At 45.6% G+C, this 18,736-nt stretch overlaps 1 protein-coding gene across 1 annotated transcript in view; it reads right to left on the bottom strand.

The window, feature by feature from the left end:
• The window catches only part of LOC144763712 (uncharacterized), a 3,323,440-nt gene that overhangs the window by 33,238 nt on the left and 3,271,466 nt on the right, over positions 1-18,736 (bottom strand). The window contains exon 13 of the mRNA XM_078649576.1: positions 15,333-15,404. Coding sequence (XP_078505702.1) covers positions 15,333-15,404 — 72 coding nt within the window. The remainder of the gene's footprint in view (positions 1-15,332; positions 15,405-18,736) is intronic.

The raw sequence follows: 18,736 nt of genomic DNA, 5'->3' as shown, positions 1-18,736 counted from the left end.
GAACGCCTCCGCTCAGCCCTGCGTTCAGCCATGATCAATTCCTTCTCCCCCTCGGACAGTACCTTGGGAAAGTAATTGTCTAGTGACCCATTGCGAAGTTTGCCCTTCTTCCCAGGTGACCCCCCATCAGGTAGGGTAGCCATTAACTAACCTGTAACACAAGCCCACGGAGTGGGTTTTAGAGAGTGGGCCCAGCCCGGCCTGCTCTGGCCTACGAGGGCCTCAGAGGGCCCGCCCTTTGCCCGGGCTTCGCCCCGGGCGCTCCCGCGCGCTCCCGCGCAGCGGGTTACAAAGGTTTATATGGGCCTAAGGCTGGAATAAGCTGGGCGGGGCGGTCAGGGAGAGCGGGCCAGGTGATAGGCCGGAGGATTGCCGGGACTCCTGGGAAAGCGAGTCCCGGTTCCTTCGCTCGCAGCCCTGTCGCACGCTCTCTCACCCAGCTGGCTCCTGTGACTCCTGGGCTCCGGTGGCGGCAACAGCGCAGCGGGACCCGCGAAGCGGGTTCCGCAAGTAGTAAAATTGGTCTCCCAACGGCAGCAGGAACACACACAGCAAACGACCCCAATGTCAATAGGAGGCGGGGATTTTTAAAAAGGTGAGCTGGGCGGGGCGGTCAGGGAGAGCGGGCCAGGTGATAGGCCGGAGGATTGCCGGGACTCCTGGGAAAGCGAGTCCCGGTTCCTTCGCTCGCAGCCCTGTCGCACGCTCTCTCACCCAGCTGGCTCCTGTGACTCCTGGGCTCCGGTGGCGGCAACAGCGCAGCGGGACCCGCGAAGCGGGTTCCGCAAGTAGTAAAATTGGTCTCCCAACGGCAGCAGGAACACACACAGCAAACGACCCCAATGTCAATAGGAGGCGGGGATTTTTAAAAAGGGGAGCTGGGCAGGGCGGTCAGGGAGAGCGGGCCAGGTGATAGGCCGGAGGATTGCCGGGACTCCTGGGAAAGCGAGTCCCGGTTCCTTCGCTCGCAGCCCTGTCGCACGCTCTCTCACCCAGCTGGCTCCTGTGACTCCTGGGCTCCGGTGGCGGCAACAGCGCAGCGGGACCCGCGAAGCGGGTTCCACAAGTAGTAAAATTGGTCTCCCAACGGCAGCAGGAACACACACAGCAAACGACCCCAATGTCAATAGGAGGCGGGGATTTTTAAAAAGGTGAGCTGGGCGGGGCGGTCAGGGAGAGCGGGCCAGGTGATAGGCCGGAGGATTGCCGGGACTCCTGGGAAAGCGAGTCCCGGTTCCTTCGCTCGCAGCCCTGTCGCACGCTCTCTCACCCAGCTGGCTCCTGTGACTCCTGGGCTCCGGTGGCGGCAACAGCGCAGCGGGACCCGCGAAGCGGGTTCCGCAAGTAGTAAAATTGGTCTCCTAACGGCAGCAGGAACACACACAGCAAACGACCCCAATGTCAATAGGAGGCGGGGATTTTTAAAAAGGTGAGCTGGGCGGGGCGGTCAGGGAGAGCGGGCCAGGTGATAGGCCGGAGGATTGCCGGGACTCCTGGGAAAGCGAGTCCCGGTTCCTTCGCTCGCAGCCCTGTCGCACGCTCTCTCACCCAGCTGGCTCCTGTGACTCCTGGGCTCCGGTGGCGGCAACAGCGCAGCGGGACCCGCGAAGCGGGTTCCGCAAGTAGTAAAATTGGTCTCCCAACGGCAGCAGGAACACACACAGCAAACGACCCCAATGTCAATAGGAGGCGGGGATTTTTAAAAAGGTGAGCTGGGCGGGGCGGTCAGGGAGAGCGGGCCAGGTGATAGGCCGGAGGATTGCCGGGACTCCTGGGAAAGCGAGTCCCGGTTCCTTCGCTCGCAGCCCTGTCGCACGCTCTCTCACCCAGCTGGCTCCTGTGACTCCTGGGCTCCGGTGGCGGCAACAGCGCAGCGGGACCCGCGAAGCGGGTTCCGCAAGTAGTAAAATTGGTCTCCCAACGGCAGCAGGAACACACACAGCAAACGACCCCAATGTCAATAGGAGGCGGGGATTTTTAAAAAGGGGAGCTGGGCAGGGCGGTCAGGGAGAGCGGGCCAGGTGATAGGCCGGAGGATTGCCGGGACTCCTGGGAAAGCGAGTCCCGGTTCCTTCGCTCGCAGCCCTGTCGCACGCTCTCTCACCCAGCTGGCTCCTGTGACTCCTGGGCTCCGGTGGCGGCAACAGCGCAGCGGGACCCGCGAAGCGGGTTCCACAAGTAGTAAAATTGGTCTCCCAACGGCAGCAGGAACACACACAGCAAACGACCCCAATGTCAATAGGAGGCGGGGATTTTTAAAAAGGTGAGCTGGGCGGGGCGGTCAGGGAGAGCGGGCCAGGTGATAGGCCGGAGGATTGCCGGGACTCCTGGGAAAGCGAGTCCCGGTTCCTTCGCTCGCAGCCCTGTCGCACGCTCTCTCACCCAGCTGGCTCCTGTGACTCCTGGGCTCCGGTGGCGGCAACAGCGCAGCGGGACCCGCGAAGCGGGTTCCGCAAGTAGTAAAATTGGTCTCCTAACGGCAGCAGGAACACACACAGCAAACGACCCCAATGTCAATAGGAGGCGGGGATTTTTAAAAAGGTGAGCTGGGCGGGGCGGTCAGGGAGAGCGGGCCAGGTGATAGGCCGGAGGATTGCCGGGACTCCTGGGAAAGCGAGTCCCGGTTCCTTCGCTCGCAGCCCTGTCGCACGCTCTCTCACCCAGCTGGCTCCTGTGACTCCTGGGCTCCGGTGGCGGCAACAGCGCAGCGGGACCCGCGAAGCGGGTTCCGCAAGTAGTAAAATTGGTCTCCCAACGGCAGCAGGAACACACACAGCAAACGACCCCAATGTCAATAGGAGGCGGGGATTTTTAAAAAGGTGAGCTGGGCGGGGCGGTCAGGGAGAGCGGGCCAGGTGATAGGCCGGAGGATTGCCGGGACTCCTGGGAAAGCGAGTCCCGGTTCCTTCGCTCGCAGCCCTGTCGCACGCTCTCTCACCCAGCTTGCTCCTGTGACTCCTGGGCTCCGGTGGCGGCAACAGCGCAAGTAGTAAAATTGGTCTCCCAACGGCAGCAGGAACACACACAGCAAACGACCCCAATGTCAATAGGAGGCGGGGATTTTTAAAAAGGTGAGCTGGGCGGGGCGGTCAGGGAGAGCGGGCCAGGTGATAGGCCGGAGGATTGCCGGGACTCCTGGGAAAGCGAGTCCCGGTTCCTTCGCTCGCAGCCCTGTCGCACGCTCTCTCACCCAGCTGGCTCCTGTGACTCCTGGGCTCCGGTGGCGGCAACAGCGCAGCGGGACCCGCGAAGCGGGTTCCGCAAGTAGTAAAATTGGTCTCCCAACGGCAGCAGGAACACACACAGCAAACGACCCCCTTGTTATGTGCTTGTGCCTCTGACCTCATTAAGAGTTCAGAGAATTAATTTAGTAATAAATACACATATTTTTATATATATATATATATATATATATATATATATATATATATATATATATATATATATATATATATATATATATATATATATATATATATATATATATATATATATATATATATATCCTGTGTGGTGTCCTTTCATTTGGTATTAAAGGGATTGCATATGGTAAAACAGCTGGCTTCACATGCCCTCTTGAGTTTAGCCTAAGATTGCTTTGTCCATGCTACCACTAGGATAGCTGGTCTATAAGGTTGACTTTACAACCATCACCATAAGGGTTGTTTGGACTGATACAGGGTGGCCAGTAGAATAGGGGACATCACATATCAGGCCAACTTCTCACAATTGGTAATTGGGTGGTGGTAGGCTTGCCAATTGTTTATTGGCTGAGGAAAGGGTAAGTCTGCATGTCCCCTGACCATATTGTTTAGATTCTGAACATCTCTGTAACTAATGGGCTATAGTGAGTACAGAGATAATGACCGCTTACTAAATATCTGCCTCTGATTGTCAGTCTTAATGAACTAGCACAGGCTCGACACAAAGAACTCGCCTTGAGACCCTAGTGAAGCATGAGGATAGGACTGGTGCTGATTCTCTCTATTGGCTGAGTCTGACTATACTACAACTTCATCCTTCAGCAGCCTAATCAGCACAACCCATCATCAAAGTTCACCTGACCTGCACTTATAACAAAGCATGTCAGTTCTGGTGTATGCTTGTGTCCCTTTTATGCTACTTTCATTACTTGATACGTCATGCTAAATCCAGGCCCCACCGTTTACTGTCACTGGAGAGCAGACTTTGTATAGGCATGCGGATGCTGATCTACAAACAACCTTGACCTGTGCCACTTTTAGTGGTGTCACACATTCAGTGAGTATGGCTCTTTCTCGCTGAATGAAGTTAGCTGCAGTCCCACAGGGATGGGGCTGGACTGACCCTGGGATTTGCACCCACTTCTCTGCTGGCCTGGGCAGCCATCCCATCAGTTCAACTACCAGTCTGGAGGAATTGGTCCGGAATTCTCCAGGGCTCTGTACCCACCTCTGTGCAGCCCTAAGTTAGCCACGTCTACACATTGACTGTGGACCAGGCTTGCTTTTTGGCTTAAAAAATGCAACAAGCCTTTACTTTAACTCTCCCTCACTGATCCTTATCAGAGGTGGTCTGACTCTCAGTCCCACACCTTCACACTTGGGAATGTATTGGTATACATATATAGATTTGAAACCTTGGATAAGAAAAATCTGAGCCATCAAAAAGCCTTGCATATGCCAATGTGCACCCCCATTGACCATTGCTGTTACGTGGCTGAATCAAATCTACAATATGCAAATACGCGGAGAAGCTAGTACCTAAAGACTATCTGGAAGAAAACTTACAGTAAGCCTCACATTCTCCTTTACCAGCAGGGTTCACATATTACTAACTCCCATGTCTGATGGAACTTAAAAAGCTCTTGCATTCATTATAGAGTACTGAGTAATGTGACCATACGGAATGTCTAACCCTACCTTTAATCTCTGCACTATTAGATCAGATAAAGACAGCAAAATATTTATTAAACTAGACATACGAGAACCCTACAAAGTGGTTCCTATTAAGGAAGGGAAAATGAGGGGAATATGGCCTTTAACATACAGAATGACCACTTTAAATCTCTGGTCACGCTGTTTGGACTCTGTAATACACTAGCTGCATTCAAACATTTTGTGAATGATATATTTCCTGATATTTTAAAAACCTTTGTCGTCATTATATGACATACTTATATTCTTTGATTTCATATCAGAACATCGTAAGCATGTAAAAGAGTTGCTTCAATATCTTCACACCATCTCAGTATACACCAAGTGGGTAAATTTTGTTTTGAGGAAACATTAATTTTCTGCCTAGGGCTTATAATATCATCGTTAGGTGTGCAGTTGGACACGGAAAAGGTTAGTGTCATCGCGGAGACAGATACATCAGCTTTTGCAATTGGAGCCTTTCTTACACAGGGATGCCCAGTCACAGAAGAATTGCATCCAGTAGAATACTAGTCTAGAATGAAATTACTCAATCTATGATAGAGTAAGTTTGTAAAGAAGACTTTATATTATAAGCCACTATATAGAAGAGGCAGTACAGAAAGTTATACTCAGGACTGACAATTAGAATGTAGAGTATGAAATGTTCCAACACCAGACATTCAAGATAGGCATTATTGCTTTCTCATGTGAAATCATGATCCATGGCAGAATAGGCATGGAAAAGCAGATGCTTTATCCTGACGGGAGGAAGAGATGTCTGTACCTAGTCATTCATATTAACCTTTCAACTAGGCTCAAGAGATGAAGATTGTAGAGACCCATTGTTAAGGCATTTCACTTCAGTGGGTGACAGTTCTTGTCTTTTTTAGGGAAGAAACTTAGAGTTTGGTCATTTATCTATGATGATTGAGTGTCAGTCTCCTGAATATATAGTGGACTTAATGGTTAAGTATCTTCTGTCATGTATTAGGGCATATTATTGGTTGATGGGAACTTGAGTTTGACTGCTCAAACCATCCAAGATTCAAGGATTAAGAAAGGGTGATTACAGTGTCTTACTGGGTGGAAAGATTATGACATATTAAACGGATCCTGGGAAACGGCAACACGTGCGCATGACCTTAATTTGATTGAGGAGTTTCATGATAAATTCACCCAATAGCATTTCATATGTCTTGGCAGCACAGGACTTCTGGGGGGCTACTGTAAGGATTCACATTTCGTCATGTCAGCTACAGCTACCTTAGCTGAAAGACAGAACAAAGAACAACCAGTGACATGCACGAGATAGGAAACACAACAAGCATATGTATGAGGAAAAGGTGGAGAACAGGCCTGTGGAGGCTGGAGTATAGAATATTGGTGGGGCACAGGAGAGACACAGGACAAGGAGATGGTAGCATGAGAAAGGTTCCTGTGCTATAAAGGCAGAGTTAGAAATAGACAGTCTGCATCACAACATCTTATGCATTGTAAGGTTATAACCTGATTTTACCAGTTCACACCTGACTTAATTCGTCCTTCACATGTTTTGTACTTTCCCTTGGTTCCCTTAATTTTCAGAGTTTGAGTTGTTTGCCTATACCTTGTTATCTCTCTTTTTGTGCTGCAGAGGTCCGTTTGGCTCTCCCGTGTTTCAGGGTTGAATTCCAGTCACCTTTGGGTTCACTAGTGTCTGTTTCTTTAGGAAATCAGGTAAGACCTCAACAGAAGATGGTTTACTTAATATGCAAAGTTGAAACAGGGGTTCACTAAAGATTTAGCTGAATGCATGTTTTGTAGCATTGTACCCAATCGAACAATTTGAACAATACCTTGGCTATAAACTACTCCTCCGCAGCTATCAACAACAGGCTCCGGCTGCTGTAGACTCCACTGTCTGTTTGTCTCCCTCCTCTCTTCTGCCCTGCAGGTATACTTGGGAATGGGTTCATCTTTGCCTTTCCAGGGTATATTATATTGGAATTTAGGGATTCACATTGAAAACTATCTGTGCGATCCCCACCTCCAGACACCAACATTATCTTTCCTTTGCCATGTTGACAGGAATCCCCAGCAGAACACTGGCTACAGAAAGCAAGCCACTCTGTTCTCTATGCAGACCCTGTTGATGCTATTGACACCTTTTCTTGACAGCTATGGGCTCTAAAAATTAAACTCTAGCAAAAAAGTCTGATGAGTGATTTTCTAGTTGGATTTTATGGCAAGTGAGGATATTATGTATTTTTATACATTAAGCAGGCCTTTACAAGGGAAAAGACTGATTCGACCTGTGCCACAATTAGCACTTCTGGAGTCTATTACTTCAAAGATGTACCAATTATAAACAGTGCATGCCACACGCTTACACCTGACGTTCCCAGGCCCTGTGGGATCCACTGAACATTTGCAGTGGTGACTTTTTTCTTTATACGTAGGCTCTATACATGCCAAAAAGGTATTATTATGGCACAAGCTTGTTGCAATTTGGCTCACAGCAATTCGTGACTGCAGCATGATGGTGCAAAGCAACACTCGACCACAAGCGACATCTGATTCTTATTTTACTCGTACTGTTAGTGCACATTTTAGCATGGCCTTTCGTAAAAGTCAAAAATGGCGTTAGCAAATTACTCGCTATATCAAAGAGGTCAAAGCACATACACTAGTAGATGTTGAGAAGTCTCCTAGGGCCCAGAGATTCAAACACACTAGAAAAGTAGTCTATAAAAATGAAGAAAAAAAAATGGCGAACACACAAGTTCGATTCGCGCACATTTTTTCAAATATTGCTTGATGTTCCCTAGCTCACGTCCTCGTGTTAAATGCTTATTATCCTTTCCGAAAGACATAGATGTAAATTCTACTCCATTGCCATCATTTTCAGGCATGTACGAGCCATCAGTTTGAAAACTAGTTAATGGTCATTATTTTAAATCTTGGCTGATATTGACATTATCACTAACGTGTCTGATAGTGTGGTTCCTACATGCTGCTGACAATGTTGTGGTACACAATGTCTTGTGTCTTCAGTTTCGGTTTGGGCTATTCACATTGACTTCGACATCTGTGCCTGTTGGCTCATTAGCGATTCATGTTATATTAATGTTCTTTCCATTTATATTCTTGCTACTTCCTTTATTTGCTTATGCATTTCTTTACATTGTTCAGTCATTCCTTGCATTACGTTGTGTACTAGACTTGCGCTTTGAACAAGCACATTGATAGGCACATGTTTTAACTCTTCTCCTTCTTTTGCTGCATAATATTTAGTGGGTGTTGTCTCTAAAATAGTTTTCTTGTAATTTTCATTTTATAGATGTAATGGAGTAAGTGTGGTTATGCAAAGAAGATTTCTATTTTTTGTTGCTTTTCATGGTGGACATTCTCGAACCCATATGCTTATCAAGGCTGCCTCCAGTGGGTCAATGCATCCATTCTGGAAACCTGTGTGTGACCTCACAGCCACAGATTCAAATCCCAGCAGATCCACTCAGCCTTTCATCCTTCCGAGATTAATAAAATGAGTACAAGTCAAGTCATGTGATTTATATAGCACGCTACATACCCAGAGGGTCTCAAGGCGCTTGAAGAATGGTGGGGAATTACTTGTCGAATATCCAGGTTTTAAGTTGCTTTCTGAATGATAGGTGGTTTTGAGTGAGGCGAAGGTGAGTGGGAAGTGAATTCCAGGTTTTAGCTGCCAGGTAGGAGAAGGATCTTCCTCCCATGGTGGATTTGTTGATGCGAGGAACAGCAGCAAGGGCTTGGTTGGAAGAGCGTAGCTGGCGGGAGGGGGTGTAGAAGGAGAGTCGCGCGTTGAGGCATTCGGGTCCAAGTTCGTAAAGTGCTTTGTGAGCGTGGGTGAGGAGGCGGAATGTTATCCTCTTATTGACAGGGAGCCAGTGGAGGTTTTTCAGGTGACCAGAGATGTGGTCTTTACGCGGGATGTCTAGTATGAGTCTCGCAGATGCGTTCTGGATGCGTTGTAGTTTTTTCTGGAGTTTTGCGGTGGTACCGGCGTATAGTGTGTTTCCGTAGTCCAGGCGGCTTGTGATCAGTGCGTGGGTGACCGTTTTTCTGGTTTCGGTGGGGATCCAGCGGAATGTTTTTTTGAGCATGCGAAGAATGTTGAAGCAAGATGATGAGACGGCGTTGACTTGTCTGGTCATCGAGAGTGAGGAGTCCAGGATGACGCCCAGGTTCCGTGCGTGGTCTGTTGGGATGGGTGCTTTTCCAAGGGCCGCTGGCCACCAGGAGTCGTCCCAGGCGGAGGGGGAGGTGCCTAAGATAAGGACTTCTGTTTTGTCTGAATTCAGTTTTAGACGGCTGTGCTTCATCCACTCTGCTACTTCTTTCATTCCTTCATGTAGGTTGGTTTTGGCGGTGTTAGGGTCTTTGGTGAGTGAGAGGATCAGTTGAGTGTCATCAGCGTAGGAGATGATATTGAGGTTATGTTGGCGTGCGATGGTCGCGAGGGGGCTCATATATACGTTGAAGAGGGTGGGGCTGAGTGAAGATCCTTGTGGTACGCCGCAGATAACTTCAGTGGCTTCTAACTTGAACGGTGGGAGGCGGACTCTCTGAGTTCTTCCGGTAAGGAACGAGGTGATCCAATCGAGTGCTTTTCCTTGTATTCCGATGTTTCTGAGGTGTTGTAACAGGGTGCTATGACAGACTGTGTCGAAGGCTGCCGAGAGGTCGAGGAGGATGAGGGCGACTGTGTCTCCATTGTCCAGTAGTGTTCTAATGTCGTCTGTTGCTGCGATGAGTGCGGTCTCAGTGCTGTGTTTGGCTCGGAAGCCGGACTGTGAAGAGTCGAGAGATTTGTTGGTTTCGAGGAAGGCGGCGAGCTGGTTGTTGACTGCTTTCTCGATGACTTTGGCCGGGAATGGGAGGAGCGAGATGGGGCGGTAGTTTTTGAGTTCGGTGGGGTCAGCTGTGGGTTTTTTCAGAAGGGCGCTGAGTTCGGCGTGTTTCCAGCTTTCCGGGAAGGTGGCGGTGTTGAAGGAGCAGTTGATGACGTCTCGGAGGTGTGGTGCTATGATGGAGTCAGCTTTGTTGAAGATGTGATGAGGGCATGGGTCAGTGGGGGATCCTGAGTGGATGGAGTTCATCAGGCGGATGGTGTCCTCCGTGGAGATTGGGTTCCAGTCATTGAGGATGCTCAAGGGGGGTGAAGGTTCGGCATGCGGTTGGGAGGGTTGTTCTCTGGTTTGGTTGTCGAAGCTGTTGTGGATGTCTGCGATTTTGTCGTGGAAGAACGAGGCTAAGGAGTCGCAAAGGGATTGAGAGGGAGTGATATTGTTGGAGTTGGCAGTGGGGTTGGTAAATTCTTTGACGATGTTGAATAATTCCTTGCTGTTGTGGGCGTTGTTGTCAAGTCTGTCTTTGAATGCGGCTTTCTTGGCTTTCCGGATCAGTTGGTGGTGTAAACGGGTGGCGTTTTTGAAGGCGTCCCTGGTGCTGTTGTTTGGGTCTTTTTTCCAAGCCTTCTCAAGGGAGCGACAAAGTTTCTTGGATTTCTTAAGATCATCGTTGAACCAGGGGGCGATTTTGCTGCCTAGTTTGATTTGACGTTTTTTCAAAGGTGCTAGGTTGTCGGCGCTGTTGGTTAGCCATTGAGTGAGGTTAATGGCTGCTTGGTTGGGATCCGATGAGTGGGCAGGAAGGTTTTGAAGAAGCGATGAGGAGATCTGGTCGATGGTGATTTTGTTCCAGTTTCTTCGCAGAGTAGGTTGAGGATGGTTGTGGGTTGTGTTTTTTTTGTAGACAAAGTGAACGCAGCTGTGGTCCGTCCAGTGGAGAGTTGTGGTGTGACTGAAGGAGATATGTTTGCTGGAGGTGAAGATAGGGTCGAGTGTGTGTCCTGCATAGTGGGTGGGGGTGTTAACTAGTTGTTTGAGTCCGAGGTTAGCGAGATTGTCCAAAAGGGTGGTGGTGTTGTTGTCGTTGTTCTTTTCTAGATGGAAATTGAGGTCTCCCAGTAGAATGTATTCTTCTGAGGGGAGGGCGTGTGGGGTGATGAAGTCAGTGATGTCTTCACTGAATTGTGCTCGGGGTCCTGGCGGTCTGTAGAGGAGGGTGCCTCTGAGTGTGGTATTGGGGTCGGTGTGGATCTGGAAGTGGAGGTGTTCGGCGCTAGCGAGGTTGGCGTCTGAACTGGTCGTGATGTGGATGGTGTTCTTATGGGCGATGGCGATGCCTCCTCCTGTTTGGTTGGTGCGGTCCTTTCGGATGATCTTGTAGTCTTCCGGAATGGCTATGGTGATGTCTGGAGCTGAAGAGGCGTTCATCCAGGTTTCTGTCAGGAAGGCGACGTCTGGAGAGATGGTGTCTAGTAGATTCCAAAGGTCGATGGCATGTTTATGGATCGAGCGGGTGTTAAGCAGGATGCATTTAAGGTGGTTGGTGTCGGGTCTCTGTTTGGTGTTTGTGGATGTGGACTTGGTCTTGGTGCCGTCAAACTTGCAGGAGTTGCATGTAAAGGGTCCATGGGTCTGTCCAGGTGCGGCTTGGGCGCAGTTGGGGAGACGGCCGGGGTTCAGTGCTAAGAGGGTGGAGGTGTCGTATGTAAGGCGGGTGGGCTGGGCATGGCGGGGACCAGGGGGTCTGGCGCTGGGCGCGGGCCAGGCGCGGACGGGCGTAGACGGGCTTCCCTTTGGGGCGCCTTTGGCGCGCATGGGGCGCGATCGCTGCGCGTTAACGCTGCGCGTAGAAGCATCTGTCATATATGGATGGGGGAGGGGCGAGGTAGGGTCAGCTGAAGGCGGGGCGGAGGTCAGGGCAGGGAGGGACAGCAACAAAGCACAAAATGGCAGCAGGACAGTAAATTAACCTGAAATGGAGGTACAGTCTGAAACGCGACGCTATGCACAAAATAAACACATGTGTCCAAGCACAAGACAATCCTCCTGGCTGCGCGTTTTAAACAGTGGCACAACGCTAATTAATTACTGTGCACTAATTGGTTCCAAAGCGTCTAGACTATTTCAAGCGCTACAAGTATTAATTAATGCAGACGAGCGGCTGAAATGTAATAAAGCTCGTGGGCGCTGCGAGGTCAATACGGTAAAGGCGCGCTACGTTTACACAGCTGATAGAAACGATTTGCTCCTGGGCGCTGCGAAGTCTCTACAGTGATGGCGCGCAGACAGTCAGGGCAGTGCAGAGTCAAGAGGGGCGATGCGGGTGAGCGTCAGCAGATTGGCAATTTAAGAGCAGCGAGAAATGCAGGTGAGCGCTACGATACCGCAGTGTTCAGTGCTGGGAGCTGCGAGGGGAGCGACCGTAGCTGAGGGAATCAGGGTGGTCAAGTGAAATCAGTAATAATAAACCCCTGATATTCAGCTCCCAGATTCCCCAAGAGGAGAACATGTGCATTTAATATATGTGATTTGTTATCATAACTGCATTAGCTTCTTGCCAGTTTGGCAAATACTGTGTAAATTGCTACTTTTACTCAGAGATATACTATCTCTGTGCAAGTTTAGGGGGATTTTGTATTTATTTTTGGCCGCATAATTGCCTATTTGCATTGTCAGTCACTTCCGGCTTTGCTTGATCAGACCCTTTGAGTTTATCTTAATAATAGACAGCGCGATAAACGCTTGGGTTTGATTTGTCTTGGGAAACGGCCACTACAACGAGGCCGTTTCAACGAAAACCTTAACCACGCATGCATTACAACGCATGCGTGGTTACAACGACAGCCTTTACCACGCATACTTTTACTACGAGGTACGTAGTAAAGGCATGTGTGGTAAAGGGTATATATAAAAAAGGGCGGCTGGGGGGTTTCCCCCCCCCCAAAAAAACACTTACTTTTAGACGAGATGTCAGGCAATCGGCTTCGCAGAGGAAGAAAACGGCCGTTTTTTTTTCTCCTATGTATGACGTCACCACGCAAAAATACGTGGAGAAAGATAGACGTGTAAATAGTATTCCGTGGTAACGCATGCGTGGTAAAGGCATGCGTTACAACGGAGTTCGTTGAAAAAACATACAACCATTTGTCTTGGTTCTTTTCATTCTTGCTGCAATCTAATGTGTTGCAGCATAAAAGTTTATTCTTTAAACGACACAAAAAACGATTATGACAACGAAACTCTACTGTGCACTTTGCACATGTTTAGAAAAACAACACAGAAACTGAGAATAGCTGAAGTACCAGCACCGTAAAAGCATGAAAGTCATTTAGGGGTCGCCAGAGGTCACAGTTGCAATCTCCTAGCTTGCCCCTTGCTCCCCCTGGCACTGCTTTTGCGACCCCTGGCCTCAGAGGTGGCAAAATCAGTGCCAAGAACACAGGGGTGTCTTGCATTATCAGAGTCATGCACTAACCTAATTTTCTGCTCATGTTTATTACATTAATAGCGACTAATATGTTATTATTCACCATTAGTGTAATAAAAGGAGAAGCAGCAAGATCTGGACCTTCACTGGCATCTTGTATAAGAAAAATAAAATGTTTCTAGCCTTTTCCATGCTCATGACGAGCTGAGCTTGTCATGAGGCACGGTGCTCCAGTGCGTTTGACGAGCTCAGCTCGTCATGAGCCGTGGAACGCTCGCATGCGGGGATAATTCCCCTGCTGTGCTGAGCGTTCCACGGGAGCCGGTGCACCTGTGACGAGCTCAGCTCATCATGAGCACAGGAGCGCCGTGCCTCATGACGAGCTGAGCTTGTCATGAGCATGTGGGCGCTGTGCGCTCCCCCTCCCCCCCAGCACAGCGGGGGAATGACCCTCCGCAGTGAAGGGGTTAATGTATGTTGTGTGCGTGCATGTGGGTGAGAGTGATTTTGATTGAAAGAGCATGTATATGTGTGAGCATGTATGTATATGGGATTGTGAATGTGTGTGTCAAAATGAGTGAGTAAGTATAAGTGAGTAAGAGTGAGGGAGAAAGTGCGATGAGTGATTCAGGTTGAGAGTGAGTGCACAAGAGTAGGTAAAAACAAATGAGTGAAAGTCATTGCTAATGATAGACTGAGTGTGAATGAGTGAATGTAAGTGAGCACATGTTACACTTGCAGATCTGCTGTTGGACCTGGCATGCTTGGCTTATAGAAGTATCCTTGACAAAATGTTGGCACAGGAATACTGGAGGCAATACTTGCATATGAGATACACTCTGCAAAATGCTACTGCTTGTACTCTGCAGGTAAATCTTGTCATGGACCTCCCATGAAAAAATGCCAGCATTGGCCTCCTGGAAGAAATTCTTAGCATGGTTGGCACCTGTGGCAGGTTGCTTGTGATGGCACATAGGATGAAACTCATGACATATGGGAAGATAACTGTGGCGAGGTCCCGGGGCCATCCATGACAAAATGTGGTCCTTGACATATTAGACATAACCTTTGACATAAGGGACCTACAAAGTGCAAGAGAAGCAGTATTAGGAAAATTCTGGCACTGGCATATTGTATGTAATGTTTGGGCAAAAGGGGCCACCATGACAAATGCTGATCCTAGCATGGAGGCAATTTATGACATAAGGGGGCACCCATAGGACATTTTAAAAACATAACTGGGTGAACTCACGGGGACTGTTAGATTTCAGTAGTTTGGCACACCATGAAAGGACTTGAATATTTAGTGAGTGTTCTTAGAGCCTATGGCTTTTTAGCAAAATTATGTGAAAGTTGTGCATTAAAATGCACGAGTAAAGCCCTTAAAAAAAATATATATATATATATATTCTCAGGGACGAGGACCCCCCCCCTTTGTTCTCCTCTAGGAAAATATATAATATTAATTGTGCAATTAAGTAACAGCAATGTTAAGTATTGCGATGTTATTAGGATTAATGTTATGTGACATCACTTCTTTGGACAATGCAGGGTCAAAGGTCATAGATGTCGCTTCCTGTGACATCGTTAAGCTCTAAGGGTATATGATGTTCGTCTCATGGTAATACTACATTGGTGCTCCTGACAACTGCATTTGGTGAGATATGGTTCAGTCTGCATCAAAAAACAACCCAGGATTTCCTCCCATTTTCTGTTGGTACTTGATCCTACCAAGCCGTAAAGCTACATGAATACGAATAAAAACAGCTTCAGTGCCAAAGACACAGAAGCACTTCTTTTTCATTCAGTGAACATGGACCAGCAATCCTAGTTGTTGGCCAAGCTCCATTTAATTTTTCAGCCTAGAATTATTCCATGTGTGGTTGACGATGTTTGAAAATGAGCTTGGATAGTTTTACTTGTGGTCCATGAAAATTAAGCGGACCCTCTTCTTATTTCTTGTATTAACTTATAGAGCAATGCCAGAACTCATGCAAGGATAGTTCCTAATATTTCTATCCTCTGCCATTATTTGCTTCATTTTATAACGCACACCTTTATTGAAGTAAGTAAACGTTTTGCTAATAGTATTCTATTTAATACAGTAAAATTCAGGTGTAAGTTTATTGGAAAACATACCATCGATATTCTGGTTGATGTCATCCTCTGCATCTAAGTACTCTTGAGACTCCTCTGACTCTTTTCCTCCGGCTGAATCATCACAAAATAACAACACAAATAGCACCATTAAAATGAACGGCTCGTGCTCTGCAGTAAACATTTAATTAGCAAACTAATCAATTCAGTGTTGTAACCTCTCTCGAAAATATCAAGATAAAAGATCTTTGGGCACAGGTTTTAGTACATGTTCTCTTGTAAGTTGTGGAATAGAGAGATGGAAACAATCATCTAGCACTCATTGCCAATGTTCTACTTTGCTGTACATTAGCTAAATGTGGCTGGAACAGGGCAGCATTAAATCCCACTGCTGGTAAGTCTATCATAGAGCACGATAAAAATAGACAATTTTTAGGCTATTAACTTTTAAGTTGAAAACTGAAAATCTTAAATTGAATATCTGTGATATTAGGAACTTTCAATACTTTTTTAAACACACTGAAGGTCCAGCATTTTTCATTCCAGAAAGAAGTGAAATTGCAAATCATTAGCGTAGTCAAACATTGGTAGCCATTTACAACTTATCGTCTATAAAGGTGTGAATTTTAGGTAAAAGAGGAGTTATGATCACAAAACATAGGGGAAGCAGTAAATGATATAGCCTATTAGCAAAAGGGTTCATATGTACATACAGCACTGTTTCAAATAAAAATAGACATATGCTAGTGATATATAAAATGGACATCAGATATAAGATCTTAGTGTGTCATTATGTTAATATGACAATTATATGAATTGTGTATATTAGGTGTATGGAGAAGGATATGTCAATCTATTATGTTAATAGCTGTTAAACTGATGTGAGTGAAGATGTAAAATCAATAGATATGAGGTAAAGAAAGTGTAATGAGTTGAGAGATATGAAACCGAAACGAAGATTTAATGCATTAGTAATGAATTAGAATGTATGGACTAACAAGTGAGGAATCAGGATATATGAGCATCACAAAAGTATGTTGATAAAGTAATAAGAGAAAATACATAAAATTTAAAAACAAATCAGTATGTTACACAAGTATGCAAAAAAGTACAGTTTCGCCAACAGGAGTAAATGCATACAATCAGTACAAACTAGTGATTTAGTGAATCAATACTGACAAGTAAAAAACAAAATGGTGAATTATGATATGTACAGATAATATGGGCACCGCTATTAATGATAGGATTATGAAACATTCATATTGATCACTTTTAGAAAAAGTAGTATAATATCCAGGTGATGTTTTTGTGTAGCATCGGTCCAACATCATGTACATCATCTTAATTTCTTTCTATCTTTCTTCTCTTCCCTTTACTTGTAACTGCCTTTTTTTCTATTTTAACAGCCTCTATCATGTCTCTCCTCTTTCTTTTTCCCTTTCTTTCATTTTTCTTTTTCTTCTATTTTTTATCTCTCCTCTTTAATTTTAATGCAATGTTATTTTCCATATTTCTCTTTATATATTTTCTCTTCTTTATTCTTTTTCCTAATTCTCCTGTTTTTCTATTTATTCTTAAACTTTAAATAATTTCTGTTACTATTCACGCTTCTCTAGTTTCCTTCCTTTCTGTTGAGTTTGTTGGGAACCTTGCAAAAACTTAAGATGGATTTTTTAAGCTTAGTTCTATAAGACAATATAAAAAACTGATCACAATTGGCACTTAGCTTTCATCAATGACTAACACAAAATAATGCAGGAGAAGGATATACAATATGAAGTAAATCATGTAGAGAACTGCACTATAATTGTAACGCTGACACTGTATTGTATTTTATAATATTTTATAACTTAATTATGTTTTATTTCTTGCAACCTTGAGAAAGGGGGTTTTCCCTCAAAACAAGTGTTAGGTACCTAATGAGAAGTAGAATAAATGAATAGGTAGACCTCTCACTTTAATATTATGATTAGCATATTTGGTGTGAATCAAGTGTTCTGTAAAGTTAAAGAAGAACTGTCGGTGGAAAGTGATATTTGGGGAGTGATAAGATTGGACCTCCTGAAAGAGTCAGAAGGAAAATTTCCCACAATCCTCCATAAGGAAATCATTAGGTCAGAATACATAGAAGACATGATTTCAAATTATGTAAAGAATTATAGGGAATTTGCCTACTCAGATAAAATTTACAGTATTGGTAAACTTTCCTTAAATTATTTTCCATTTTCCGCAGTACCATGGGAACATGTACACTTGGATTTTATTGGTATTTTTAAGTGTCTTGGATTGAAATTGAATTATCTGGTAGGTTTGGTTGACTACTTTTCTAAATGGCTAGAGTAGAAGTTAATCAGACATCCTACCACGGAAATCAACTTTGAATTTCTCAAAGACGGTTTCTTCAGATAAGAGTTTCCTAAGTCTATATTTACTGATAATGGAATGCAATTCACTTCTTATAAGATAAATAATTCTCTGTACAAATCTGGTATTTGTCATGAACGCACACCCTATTAGGTGCAATGGTGGGGTAACAAGGGTTAATAGGGCTTTTACTGAGGGTATTCAAGCTGCTTTACCAAATTCCAGAGGCGTTAAGAGTTTTATACAAGAGAAAATGTGGGGTACCACACGACTCCATATTATACAACTGCATTGTCACCATTTGAAATTCTTTAAAACAGAATCGTATGTCTGGCATTAATCCTCACATGATGGGAAAATAAAAAAGTTATGAAGTGGACCGGCATACCCATGAGTTAGCTACTGAGAGAGTAGGAGTTAAATAACACCAAACATAATCTTGGTATAATTGCAAGTATGGTACAAATGAATCCAAATTAGAAGTGGGGGATTGGGTGAAAGTTAATGGTTCTAGAAATGTGACTAAAGGTAGTACTACATTTTTCGCTCTACGAAAATCAAATCAAAATGGTATATGTGCTGAAGATGTTCAATCTGATACTTCTTCAGGGAATGATAATGAAAATGTGGAAGAACATGCTCATAGAGATTATTCTGCAAGAGTTTTGTGTGATGTGTCAGGTCATGAATTCAACTGTGCAAGTCCTTAGAATTTGGAAGTCAGAAGTTCCAGGATCGTTTGTAGCATGCACATTTGAAAGATTATGTGTAGTTTTCTTATATTGGTGTTGTTTCCGTATGATATATTTACTTGTGTGTTCTAATGTTCATCTGTTTGACATAAGTGCGATGTCCTGTCACTGCATGTTTACAAAGTGGAGAGATGTGTTGTATTGCATGCTGTCATGTCTCATGCTCTGTGTCAGTCCACTATCGTCCATGATATGTAATCTTTTTGTCAAGAATTTCTGTCCTTGTGTGCTGTCGAATGCGAATTTACTTATGAATTATAATAATATTTTTCTTCGAGATACAAGCAGTTTGATACAGAGCTTTCTCTGCATATCGGCTCATTTGAAGGT

The sequence above is a fragment of the Lissotriton helveticus genome, chromosome 6 (assembly GCF_964261635.1).
Source record: "Lissotriton helveticus chromosome 6, aLisHel1.1, whole genome shotgun sequence".
Taxonomy (NCBI): domain Eukaryota; kingdom Metazoa; phylum Chordata; class Amphibia; order Caudata; family Salamandridae; genus Lissotriton; species Lissotriton helveticus.
This window is presented reverse-complemented; position numbering and strand designations above follow the sequence as displayed.